At 44.8% G+C, this 14,411-nt stretch overlaps 1 protein-coding gene across 1 annotated transcript in view; it reads left to right on the top strand.

The window, feature by feature from the left end:
- Positions 1 to 1,490: 1,490 nt before the first annotated feature.
- fgf11a (fibroblast growth factor 11a) overlaps positions 1,491 to 14,411 on the top strand; it is a 94,043-nt gene continuing 81,122 nt past the window's right edge. Inside the window, exon 1 of the mRNA XM_080486206.1 lies at positions 1,491 to 2,536. Coding sequence (XP_080342332.1) covers positions 2,344 to 2,536 — 193 coding nt within the window. The 5' untranslated portion in view covers positions 1,491 to 2,343. The remainder of the gene's footprint in view (positions 2,537 to 14,411) is intronic.

Here is a 14,411-nt window from a genome sequence, read left to right as displayed (position 1 = left end):
TCTCTCTATTATGATTGAACGAGTGACCTTCCAACTGAAAACATTCATCACAGTTTCCTGTAGTGGCTCCTGCTCAGATTTTACTGTACAACGGAGATTATTCAACTGAAGTCCGGGTGCAGATGCCTTTGTTTATAAAGTGACTACTTCTGTTTGGCTCCCTAAGACTTTACACCATGTGAAGGAGCCTGTAGTGTGTGTGACTCATGTATGGGTGATGCAGTGACGTTCAATCCCGACTGACTCAGGCTGTGTCACGGCATCTATACGTCCTTGTCATAGTTGAGAACGTAGCACTGACAACCTCTCTGAGTTTGTCTCTTTAAGCCAACATCACTTCAGAGGTGGTAGGGGAGAGAAAAGGGGGGAGGGAGGGAGGGAGGGAGCGCCCCATCATCGACACGCTGCCGGTCCCGGCGATGCCTGACCCGGCGCGATACCGGAGAGGTGATAGGTGTACAGACACGGGGGGGAGGAGGAGGGGGCATTGAATTTCAGATGTGGAAGGAGGGATCTGAGTGACGGAGAGGGAGGAGAAAAGGGAGGGAGGAAGAGGAGCAAAGGGGGAGGGTTTAGGGAAATAGATTTGAGAGCGAGAAAAAGAGAGAGCGGTGTGTGAAGCACGCTGCCAGCGCTCACTCAGTAATGCACTGTGAACAGGGACAAGAGGGAGAGGGAGTCTCACACACACACACACACACACACACACACACACACACACACACACACACACACACACACACACACACACATGCATACACTTACGTGCTGTCTCTGTCACACACACCCTCACACCCGTACACCTTCCCACTGTGTCGCTCTGTCAGACACATGCATGCACTCCTTCACACGTGTGCGCTGAGCCCGAGAGGTGCTTTATTCTGGAGACTCATACTTTGTCTCTCTCTCTCCCTCTCTCGCTCTCTCTCTCTCTCTCTCTCTCTCTCTCTCTCTCTCTCTCTCTCTCTGTCTCTCTCACACACACCCACACACACACACACACTGGAGTCAACAGAACCAGACTGGACCCTCGTAACCCTCCAACGGAGACTCTCGCAATGAGCGCCGGCATCACGGCACCCGCCGTAAGGCACTGCTACCTGGCACCCCACCATCCCCTCTCTCCCTCTCCCCCTTCAACCCCATCTCTTTCTCCCCTCCCTCCCTCCCTTCCTATTTTCTGTCTCCCTCCATTCATTCATCCCTTGTTCCCCCTACTGCGAGGTGGCATGTGTGTCTGAAGGACACAGAGCTGCGCTCTGCTGTGGTTTAGCGCGTAGCTGCGAGAGTTGGAGAGCCCGATCCAATAGGGGGGATAGATAGACTCTCTCTCACTCTCTCTCTCTCTCTCTCTCTCTCTCCCTCTCTCTCTCTCTCTCTCTCTCTCTGCTGCTGTCTATCCCCATGCTCTCTCGTTCATGAATGTCACCTCTATCTCTGGGAAATGCCGGATTTATCAAGCCTCTGTGTTTCTCCCCTTCTTCTCTCAGGGTGCAAGCAAATGCAAGGCTGATGCCAGGAGAGGCTGAAAGACAGCGGGGAAGCAAGCCACACTCTGTCCAGCAGCGTCCGCATCCTTTCATCAGCTCGCGGAGCTGATACCTCAGGTCGGACAGTCCCTACTTCTTCTACTTCTCTTGCTCAGATGGAAAGATTTCACAGGTGATGGGCAGAAAGGAATGACCCGACAGTGCTTTTGATTTTGGACAGTTGACATTTGGAGAATTTCTATCTCTCTGGATTGGAGCTTGATCTGCAGGACTAAGCAAGTTAAGAGAGCTAAATGTGATATTTGTATCGGGTCTGCTTTCACAATGCAGCGAAGGGCTCAGTTCCCTACCGGACGGGGTTGAGTTGAACTTCACCGGAGCTGGGAGTACTCTCAGAGTGGGACGGAGAACTCAGGGGGACGCTGGCTTAAAGAGCTCGGAATCTGGGTGCATGACAGCATGACTTGTCCCAGTGAAGGATCGATGACATATCGGGGCTGCACCTGACTCTCAACCTGAAGGGGAAAATCAGAAGGACATTTAAAAGCCAACAGTCACGTAGCCAAACATCACCAAGCTGTAGCTGTCACATTCAGGTGGGCTTTTAAAGGATCCACCTTTCTTTTCTACCATCGTCTGCTCCTCCTCTCCCTCTCGTCCTGCCCTTCTCCCACACCCTTTGCTTCGGTCCATCCTTGGAAGCCCCCCTCCTCCGCTCTGTACCCCTCCCCTCAGCGGTGCTCCGTCGCCCTGGGTGAGCGGGCAGGGGGGTGGCCCACGGTACCCCCCGACACCTGGGCGCCACCGAGCCACCAGAGGCTGGTGAGGCGGCTGCAGGGTCAGCTCTGGGAAGATGGCCGCCCTTGCCAGCTCCCTAATTCGCCAGCGCAGGGAGGTCAAGGACCCTCAAGCAAACCGGCAGATCGCCAGCAAGCGCAAGCCCTGCCCGAAGAGCAACAAGTCGCTCTGCCAGAAGCAAATCCTAATATTAATATCAAAGGTTCGACTATGTGGCAGTCGAGGGAGAAAAATGGAAAAAAGACCAGGTGAGTTCCTCCAAAGGCCTTCTTTTTTCAAATCTGTGTCTTTCTGGTTTCTCTCTTTCCTTCCTGCAGCCGGTCCGTCTTCTCTTCTTTGCTCTGCTTTCTGCCTGTAGTGGATAACTGGATTTTGATGGTTGACTTGCCAGACTACAGATTAATCCTCAACTGTAAAGCCTCAATAGAGAACATCCGCAGCCTGTAATTTCAGAGTTCAGGACTTAATCTGAATCTGGGAAACATCCCAACCCATCTTCCTGCTAGCTGTACACAGCATGTCCTGGATGTACGGCAGCCGAGCTACGGACAGAGTCAATTCCAGGTTGATACGCAGGTCTTTGAACACAGAAAGCATCTACACTATGTTGTAACTGTGGCGATGACTTTGTTGGGGTGCATGTCAACACATTCACACGCTCTCTGGTAATCTGCAAGCCCACTGTGAATTTGGCTCATACAAACGGTGATTTACTGTCATATAAAAATGTCAAGAGGCGCCTCATTTGCCATTCTGGGGGCCATTACTCTCCTCGTGCTTCTCCGAAGGCTAGGAGAAACACAGTGTGTCCTAATTTGTCTTCGAGTGTTTGCATGTTAAATGTGGTTGTAGGATTATTAATTGGCGCTAAATGAGACAATGACTCTTGAATTGCGCAATGTGTGCGTCTGTGTTGCATATGGCAATAGATTCCTACAGTACAAGCTGGAGTAGAATGGATTTCACACAAGACAAGAATCTGCAGAGAATCTGTGCTGTTGAAAACCGTTTGGATCTATTAGAAATACATTTCCAAATTTAGATGAGGACAAGCAGGGCTGAGCACTAGAAACACACACATGGGGTTTGAGTTGGCCAGTGGTCTACAAACAAGATGCACGAGTAGGCCAAATATCTTGAGGGCTTTTTGCAGTTTAATGAAGTGGTTTATCAGAGGTTGTACTTGAAGAAAACATTCTTTCTTCTTCTTTCATTGTTTCTCTCAAATGTAGTCACTACCTATACGCGTTTTGAAAAACACACCTTGTATTTGTTGTTATATTTTACTATAGTGTTGGCTGGAGCTTTCGCTTTTTTCTGTGCTGGCTTCATCATGACAAGCATTCATTAAACAAATAAAAAAAAAAACCTCCCTTATACCTCCTGCAAGGTAGCACCAAGTGGCTCCATAACATATACCTGAGTAGTCATGTTCGATTCAAGTAGGCTCATTCAAAGGTGTATTATTTACTTTAGACATTGGTTAGTTAGGTTGTCTGTTAACATAATGACTCCAAAATTGAATGACAGCTTTTGATGATATTTAGCAGACTAACGGATAAAGCCAGAACATTTTGGGATACTAGTTAAACACCGCCAGAAATTCGTCAGGTGTAAAGAATATTGGCTTTTCAAGTTAGAGTCAAATACCAACGTGATTAGTTGATAAAATAATAGGAGAAAATGTAAAATATGAATGTAATAATGATATAATAACAATGTAGCAATAACATGAAACTTAACAATTGCTAATGTTAACTGCAAAAAAGAACAAATTGATAGAAAAAAAACTTTTTAGAATTGAATAAACATTCAGAGCCAATAAAGTCTGGACACACTTCTTATTGTAAAAAGTAATATAAATTTCATGTTCACCTCACTCATGATTAATTGTATAAATGTGTAATTTTTATTTTGTTTGCTTCTAAACGAGGTATATGCACTGTAAAAATGGCAGACGTTCCAGTCCACACTGATAATGCTTTGGAATACCGATTCAGAAAATTTTCCCTTTTGGTTCAACCAAATTGTTTTCCTTAATTTACTTGCTTCACAAACACACATTTTTGGCGTAGGTTTCCTCTGCAGAGCTAAAATTTGAATGCTTTGCAACATTGCATGCCTTACAGCTTATCGAAATGTTATTTTCTTCTAAATTGTGTAATTTGCATCTAAAAAACTTGATTCAACATCAATTTATATGTGAGCAGACCGTACAATACTTAAGAATATTTGTGTTCATGCTATGAGACATTAAAATTAAGCACTACAGTCAATCTTTACTACTTCTTTACTTCTTTCTATTGGTTATTGAATAGCTAAAAGGTAACAGCTTAAATTTGGTGAGATGGACATTCCAATTTGAGAACTATCTCCAATCACAAGATTGTCTGTGAACCACTGGTTTTTATCACATTGCAAATGATATTGACTTGTGGACTCACTCAACACGAAAATGCATTGTCCGTGCAGAAAAAAGGCCAGTGGATGTTTTCTGTGGTTTACAAATATGTGCAATGCTCAGAAAATCAGAGGAGAGGATCATTAAGACTGAGCAAAGAAATTCAACTAGGAGTACAAACATAGTTGAGAGCTGTCTATCCATTTATGTTCTTCGCCACTTTGTCGAATTCAGGGTGACTAGTGCTGAAGCTGATCCCAGCAGACTGTGGATGAAGGCAGGTTACATCCTGGACTGGTTGCCTCATAGGGCAAATGACAGGTGAAGAAGTTCAATCAAAGTTGCTTTTAAGATCTTAAATGCCTTTGAGTGTATTAAGATTAACTCCTTCATTCAATCCTGAAAAGTTAGATCAGGACAGACCTCCTGAATGTGCCTCTCTTCAGATCGTTAAAACATAGCCTGAGAACTGAAACCAATCTGAGCTGAGTGTGTACATACTCCGAATCTGCTTGTCCTTACCTCACCAGCTTGTGTGTGTGTGTGTGTATGTGTGTGTTTCCTCCCCGCCCGATCATCCACTTACAGTCTGATGTGTGTTCCTTTCAGTCTCGTGCAAGTGCATGTGTGTGCGCGCGCCTTCGGTGATATTTATTACCCCAGCCTGCCAAGTTCATCATGATAATTACGTGGGGAACCTCTAACGTGGGAAGCAGCATCTGCCGTAGAGGCGGCCGCTCTCTATATTGTAATTGCGGTTGTAAAATATGTTGGACAGGTCGTGGCAGCGCCAGCTCTTTGGGAAAAGGCCGCCGCGTGTGCCACGGCCATTGTTTGAAGCCATTTCCATCCTAATGGCTTCACGGCTCCTCACACCCTTATGGATTTATTATGTTAATCGTGGGGACGAAGTATGGCGGCTGTGGTTAGGGACGCATTACTATCCTGACCCATTCCCGGCTGTGATTTTCAGCGGTCTGTGTTAAGCAGCCAGTGTGGAGACGAGCGTCTTCATCATTCCCTTAAGGAGTCTCCCCCATGCGTGCACATGTGTGTTAAACACACGGAGGACACTGCTGACCCCTGGTCAGGCGTGTGTGAGTGTCACAACTCAGCATGTGTGAGTTCCTCACTGCCTCCTATAAGCCTCAGCCCCGGGCCTTGGTTGACCCCTGGCAAGGAATAAACAAAGAGAATATTCTCAAGCTATGGCGTCCACCTTGTCCTTCTCCTCCTTCTCCTCCTTCTCCTCCTTCTCCTCCTTCTCCTTCTTCTCCTTCTCCTCCTCCTCCTCCTCCTCCTCCTCCTGGCAGGACATCAGAGCGACCTGCTTACAGCTCGATTCACTTCAACTACCTTCCATTGTTTCTACTGGCATCATTTGATTTCCAGTGGCTGAATTGTCATGCTGTTGTTTTTGTTCCCTTGGTCTTCATTCAGTTTCTGTAATCCATAAAGACGGCAATAAGACTGCAGGAGCCACTTGGGGACAATAAATTTGAATTCTGTTCCGATTTCACTGCAGACAACTGATAACGCGATGATATATTACAACATCAAAACTCTTACGGGCTTCCAATTCATGTCACTGGATAATCACATTTGTATTGTCTTGAGAAGACACAGCAAGTAGCATAACCTCTCATGTGTTTTTTGTTTTGTCATCTCCTTATAAGTCCATTAAGACTACCTGAACTATATATACATATTCATCGGGCTTGGGCTGTATGATTTCTCCAGTGACAAAAAAAAAAGGGAAAACAGGAAATCATCAGTGAAATTCTGATAAAAATCTACTCCAGAAACAATTACAGTGACTGTTTTCAGTCTCTACTGACATTTACATTGTCCAATACGAAACAAGACACTTTTTTTTGCCACAGTGAAATTTACTTAAGTTATAGAAGCAGAAACAATCTGCATTTCGTACATTACATTAGATTAAGTCTCTGTAGCACGTACACCACCCTGTCATCCACCATTGTTTTGTCAGTGGTCAGGGTTAATACGGGTTAGGGAGAGGTGAGGCTCAGACTTCAGGATTCCAGCACTTTCACGAGTAAAGACGATGATGCTAAGAAAGTGTTTTCAGATTCATCCAAATTTGTGCACATGGTATAACACTTATGCTGATACAACTAAACAGATCTCTTCAGAGCCCCGAGGCGTTAATAATGTTTATTATTCTGGCGTGCATACTGATGAAAATCAGCGGCAGGAAAGAGGAAAGTGAGATACCTGTTTCCAGCTGAGACTGGTTGCTTTGCATGTCTTTGATTTGTTCAAAGTTTATACTTTAATGGAGTTGCATTTGTTTGGATGTTTCAAACCAACGTTACGACTTGGTAACGGAAGAGACCCGCAATAATGCAGGAGTGGAACCTGCCAAGCGCAAACTCACCTTCAGACATTTTACAAACCCATCCATCCATCTTCTATACAGCTTAATCCTGTGTGGGGGTCGCGGGGCGCTGGAGCCAATCCCAGTTAACTATGGGCGAGGGTGATTTAGGGTCACTAATTAACTTCACATGCATGTTTTCGGACTGTCGGAGGAGACCGGAGCAAACCAGTGCACACACAGGGAGAACGTGCAAACTCCACACAGAAAGACCCTGGCCGGTATTTGAGTTTTTGAGAGGCTTTGAGGTGTTGAGGTTTACACTGTTACCTCAGATCAAAAAGATCTCGTGTCGCTTCAGGAACTTTTCCATGTGTGTTTTCTTCCTCTACATATGTGGGTTTTGCCTGAATACTCCAGTGTAGTAAAACAATAAATAAAAAATAGCTTTTTGTGTAAATTCCATGTAATTGTGAATGTTTAGTTCCTCAGTCTAATAGACCGTTGACCTGTTGATTGCATACCCTGCTTTTAACGAGGTGCCCTGGTGTGACCTTAAGTCAGACTGGAAAGATGGATGAAAGGAGGATTGAATCCTATCGAGACTTTGGCCCTGTTTACATGAGAATGATTTAAAATGGTGTAGTCTTTTCCAGTTTTGTTTGTAGCGCAGTTGAGAGCAGCATTTTCATATGGATCGATATGCAAATGAGAACAGACGACATGTTGAAAAAAAATCAGTTGTTTTCGTCTCTGGGCAATTAGTTGTAATGTCTTTGTATTGCAACCACACAAGCACACGTGAAGAGAACTGTACGAATATCGGTAATCGAGTCCCTTCAAGCTGTCCTTCTTGTCCTATAGAACCACTCAAAAAATGTTGTTGTAGTATTCCCATGCATGTGCACAATAACTACAACTATGGTGTGCGTGTGCAGGTCTCCACATTTCAGAAAAGCCGTGGTTTTCTTGTTCATATATGAAGATAAGGCATTTTGAAGTATGAAATCAGTGCAATTATCAGATACTCTGCTATAACAGTTTAACGCTTTTCACTTGAAAACAATCCACATCCTAAATGAACTTCTTCTAGTGCACAAAGCACACAGAAAATCCTCAAAGAGAGGATAGGAAACGCTAAAAGCACAACATTGCCATGTTTTACAAGTAGGTGGGCTGCAGAAGAGACGTGCTCCAATTTACCAGAGTTACTGGGGCTCGTTTAATTATGCAGTCTTGTCGTGTCAAGCATGTTTCCTTGAAGGTAGCCACTTCAGCACAACTCTTTAATAAGGATCAACACCTAGAGACTGAACATGTGTCAGCACACAGGAGGTCCTGTGTCCCAGTTTAAAAATTTGGTCACGCTATTTCCAGTCTGGGATGCTGGAGCACTTCCCCCTGAGAAACTGGTGATGACTCAAGACGCTCCGTTTTCTCTGCACTTGCTTGGAGACGTGAAAGAAAGAGCGGCGGCTGCTTAGTGCATCAATTCGTTGTAGCTGGACAGACCCGCCTCCCTGCGAAGGGCCATTTGAGGCCATTGCAGGAGGAGGATGAAGAGGAGGAAGTGTGCTTAGGCATAAAAGTGTGTGTGTCCCCAAATTTGCTCTCTACCTCCTTCTAAGTGACGGATGACCTGAGTGATGTGTGTTTGCATGTCCCGACCTGACCCATATACCTCCACTCCTCTATACTGCCCCCCCGCCACCCACCCCTCCCCCGCTGTGTCACCCCCTCTCACCTCCACACATACACACACCTTCTAACCCTCACCTAACCCATACTAATGATGCTCCAGCGCTACAGCCCACTCAGCTTATAACAAGGTCATCTTGCCCTGCGCGCACACACACATACACACGGAGCACACCCGCAATTACAAGTGCCAGGGCAACACATATAGAGAGAATTATGTCCACATGTATAAATGCAAACAGAGAAACACCCACGCACAAGCTAATAAATCACACACACACACACACACACGAGAACAAACACAAACTAATGATGAGATTTCAGGATAATTTTGGTGGAGTGTAGGAGCGAGATAATTCCAACCGCGGCTTTCTGCTTGTGTATTTGTGTGTGGGGCTGATATGATCTAATGAGGATGTTAAGCCGCCTATTGGATATCAAAGTGAAACCAAAATAGCTTGTGTTGTCCTCTGACTGCCTGCTGGAGCTGCTGTGGAGGCCCTCTTCTCGTCTGTTAACAGGATAGAATAACACAGAGTTGTTACTGCAGCGCAGGGGCCAAGTGTTCATCCAGCCACTGCAAATTGGTTGTGTGTGTGTGTGTGTGTGTGTGTGTGTGTGTGTGTGTGTGTGTGTGTGTGTGTGTGTGTGTGTGTGTGTGTGTGTGTGTGTGTGTGTGTGTGTCTGTGTGCGGGGCTCATTGTTGTGTCATGATTCATCAGGCCACATCAGTTCCTCTCATTAACACACACTGATTTATCAATAATGTGCACCAGCGTCTGAAAAGCACACACTGAAGTGGGGCGATTTACTGCCTCACAGACCGGACACTCCGAACGGGCCACACCGAGACGGACTATATTTCTCTCTTTCGTTCTCTTTCTCTTTAGCTCACTCCCTCTCTCTGCTCTCACAAAGACATGATCACGTACACACACACACACACGCAGATGAACACACACACTTATCTTCTCAAGGACATCTGGCTTTCTTATACCTGTCTCTCTCTCTCTCTCTCTCTTTCTGGCTTCCGATCTCCCCCTCTTCACTAGCTGTATTTTCCACTGTGTCTAATCATCTTGTCTCCGGGCCAGCCAGTTAGCCACTGGACGCTACAATGGCACAGATAACCAGGGTATTGTGCTGCCATGTTACGTAACCCTGCTTCCATTGTTCACGGATCAGGAACGAATGGGATGCGCGTCGATTGCCAAAGTGCGAGAAATGATCCCTACAGTCACCTCATCTGCTCTCGCAGGTACACTTTAAACAGTCTAATTGTGAGGACTTAAGTCTTGCAATGCTGACTTTTCATGTGATCGGCAGTACGACTGTAGGATTACTGAACTTTTTTACCCCCATTGTAAAAGTTGGATAGGATCGCCATTTGGTTTAATAGGTTGCCAAAAAAAGCGGCCATGAAGGTCAAACAACACATTCTTTAATGTAGGTGATAATCCATCAAGTCATTCACTTTCTATATCCAATTTAGGGTCACGGGGGGGGCCTGGAGCCGATCCCAGCTGTCTACTGGCAGAGGCAGGGTACACTCTGGACAGGTCAGGGCAAACACAGAAAGACACATCTGCACCAATTTACTCCTAGTACCTAATGGATATCAGAGAAAGATCTCCTCACCGGACTCGAACTAGGCAAAGACTCACTGTGAGGCGAGAGGGCAAACCACTTTAGTAATGTTTGGCTGATGATATAGGAATAAGAACCAAGGCACACATTCTTCATATTTGAAACAAAACATAACCAATTACTCCCTATAAAAAGGATTGATGTATTGTGCTCTATGATGAGGTGGGATAGAGTTTGGAGGCAGTGTTAAAAAGACATGAGAGGAAAGTATTGTAACCTTTCTCCCGGTTTTATAGCTCAGCCTCGGGCTTGAAAACTTTAAAGCCATTTTTGTAACTTTGCTGCTTCGACACTGGCTGCCCTCGGCCTCTGCAGGGCGGTGCGGATAAAACCAAGACAGTGAGAATAAAGAACAAACAACTAAAAGGAAGAGTAACAAGAACAACAAGGACACAATAAAGATTAAAAGGATGAGCAGTTCTACTGTTAAACTGTGAGTCAACCTGTAACAAGGCAGCGAGTGTTTAAAGCGCCTTTATAAAATCAATGGACGCTCACGAAAGGTTGCTCAATGTGGAGGCCTGTATTTAGACACCAAATTAGAATATTATTCTTTGAGTTCCAGATAGTTATGTTAAATGTTTTGATGGTCTAGCTTGACGTAATTACCCCAATGTCACCAGTTTGGATGAAATACCTCAAATTATAGAGCAGGGGTGTCAAATGATTCTTAAAATCGCCCGCAAGAGACTCCAATCCAGCTCGCCAAATCAAGTAAACTGTCAAAATTTGGTTGCAAAAAAATGCAAACAAGCATAACCCCCGAAGACATGCTGTCAGGGTGAGTTTGTAAAAACACCCAGAATGCAACAGCTATAGGAGAAGTCTTTTTTTTTTTTTTTTTTGGACATTTCGTAGTATTTTGCTACAGAAGGTATCATTAAAATTGACTTTATGTTAAGATTGTGGTAAACTTATGTAGTTATTGTCTGTTTTTGCAAACATATACACATTTTCATCACGTATACTCTGCAACTCAACAAAGAAAAACTTCAAAGTTTAAATTTCAAGGCCGTCGTGGCACTGCGTCACTCGAGATAAAATTGTGCCTAATGTGACCCCGGAATTAAAAAGATAATCATCTTGTAACCATCTATGACCCACAAACATCCTGTTTACTGGGAATTACCAGCAGTTGATGGCGTCCGTCGTCCTGTAGCTGGTTCCGCCCTCCGTCTCTGCCAGCGCAGCAGATGTTGTGTATGAACGGTGCTCAGAATAAATGATTTGGAGATGCTAACATTTGGCCTGTGTGATGATCAATGTGGGCTTTCAGTGCCTCCGATCCCTAACAATTGATTTATGGAGCCTGCCGCCATTTGTTTTCGCTGCAAAGCTTTTTTGGATCCACATCAATCACCATTATCATGAAATTTTTTTTATATTTCTGGCGATTGTGCCCTTCCTGGTGTATTTCAGCTTGATTCTGGTCTGAACTGTGGGTGGGTGTTAATCGGGACCTTGTTTGGTTTATGGCGGCTGCAGTGCCCTGGTAGGAATGAGGCGAGCGCGGCTTGGACCCGGCACGGCACATTCTTGGCACAGCGTGGCACAGCCCGGCACTGTAATTAGAGCAGGCCAACGAGGCCGACGGGTGTCGGATCTGGAGACTTTGCTCTTCAAATGACCTCCAACTGAGATTACAACACACACATACACGCGCACGTACATCAGCAGTGAAGCATGTCCGCGTGCATGCTAATATGTTTACATTCGTCCACCCTGGCGTCTTATTTTGCATCTGACAATTTCCGCTCTGCCGGGATTCACCATCTTGAGAGCCCAAGTAACAAATGACCAGCAAGCGTCGAGTCAGCATCCAGAAACCTCCACCGCCGCCGACAACCCAACCTTGTAATCCTCAATGTCACAAAACCTCAAAGAAACACCGTCTCCTTTAATCAATGCCTACAGTTAAACTCTCAATATTAACATGCCGAGGACAGTAAAAGCAGCATTTGCATTTTATGTACAATCAATTTGCTGCATGGTTTGCGCGCGGAGATGACAGTTAAGGGATAGGACGTGCACCTAACCTGACACGCCGCCGGGCCGTCGGGTTCGGTCCCGAAAAAAAGACGCGGAGGCATGCAATGGCACGGACAGACTCACAATGACACCACACACACACACACACACACACACACACACGGTCATGCATGGGGAGTCTGATCTCTCTCAGCTCATGCTCAGTGCCCCTGACCGAAGTGACACTGTCCAAAAGACAACTCATTAAATCATACGTCAATCCACACCCCCACCTCTCTGTGTGTGCGTGTGCGTGTGCGTGTGCGTGTGTGTGTGTGTGTGTGTGTGTGCGTGTGTGTGTGTGTGTGTGTGTGTGTGTGTGTGTGTGTGTGTGTGTGTGTGTGTGTGTGTGTGTGTGTGTGTGTGTGTGTCTCTCACATACCTCAAACCTGCTGTCGAGTGATGCAAGTGAGGAAAAAAAAAGAAAAAGCCCCTATGGGAATAGCCTGGGCGTGCATGCTTTTCTGCTTGCGTCTGTATCTGATTACCTGTTAATTTACTTTGATCACAGAGACTGTGGCACCCAGGGGTGGTGTAGGATTTACTGACAGGTGCTCCGGACCACAACAGATCAGCACACAGTGCCGGCCATTGCCTGTATCTCCGCTACTGGGAAAAAAAAGCACACTTTCTTACACGTATATGTATTTGAGGAATTGTGGGATTTGTTTAATTTAATTGTGGTGCGATCGACAAGATGAACCATCTCAGTCCTTCAAGAGAAATAAACGCTGAAACTTCAGTGGTATGCAAATCCTCAGCCTCCAGCACGTGAAGTAATTGGAGATCATTAGCTCCTGGCAGCTGTAAAAGTGGATGGTTGGTTAGTTTTAATGAGTACAAACCTGCCAGACTTGTTTAGGGGATCACTGAAATACACATCATGCGTTTCATCAGGCAAAGTCAGACGGAACTTTTGAGCTAATTATGATTCTGCTTTCTAATATGTGTGAATGTAGAAGTTAACTCAAATTACACAGACGCATAGTTTTTCTCCCTTTTTCTCAGATTTGAGTTCTCGTAGCATGAAATGTTATTATCTTATTAAAATATTGAAATTGAGACAGAAATCTAAAGTTGCATAAGAGGCTGAGGGAAACTTGGACGATGCATTTCGAGTGGCGCCCATTGTTCCCTCTTCTGGACCTGTGGGGGTTTGGTTCCGGTCGATCGTTCTCTTGCTCTGACAACAAGTTGGGACACGACTTGGTTCCTGGTCCTGGTCGGGCTGCGCGGCGTCTCTGGGCCTCGGAGAAAGTTTCCCACGTCTTGCGCCACTTGTTTCCCCACGCGAATCGGAGAATTGCTTGCACCAAAGATGTTGCACAACGTGTCACTCCGATGTCAAATTTATTTGAAAAGCGATATTGAACAATATGCAGACACTGAAAAATGACTTCCAATTATCTGATATTCCTAAATAAATAAGTAACTTAACATCTTGACAACGTTCACTGTGGCAAAGTTTGATCAAGTATGTGACAGAATTTACCCATCTAATTTTTCTCCTGAAGATCAGTTCACTTGTCATGGGGAGTCTTATTTAGCAAGAACAATTAGGTTTAATATCTTATGCAGGACCTGCAGGGAGCTTTATTCCAGTCTTGGAGAACTATTGATTACACATTTATAACAGATAAGTCTGCATAAGGAAACTGCGGGTGGGGATGTGCAGCCAAATGCTCTTTAACTGTTGGCCTTCTTCATGCAGTGAGACTATAAATGTGACAGTTTGACTGAATTTTTTCTCTCTCTTTTCTAAAATCATCTCTGAGTGCTGAGTTCCTTAAACGCTGATATGGACTGCCGAACATTTACTCTTTTTTTTTTTTTTTTTAAAGTTGAAAATACAAAATTGTTACATAACAGATCAAAGCAAAGGGGGGATTGTTTCTGAGTACATATTATCTTGTGGAATTATTTATTAAATAAATAAATAAATAAATGAATACTACAAAAATAGAGTAACTTAAAATAAAATAGAATAATTTTCTAATGAATTGAATTT

Source organism: Lipophrys pholis (genome assembly GCF_963383615.2).
Source record: "Lipophrys pholis genome assembly, chromosome: 18".
NCBI classification, from domain to species: Eukaryota; Metazoa; Chordata; class Actinopteri; order Blenniiformes; family Blenniidae; genus Lipophrys; species Lipophrys pholis.
Note: the sequence above shows the minus strand (reverse complement) of the source record. Positions and strands in the feature narration are given on the sequence as shown.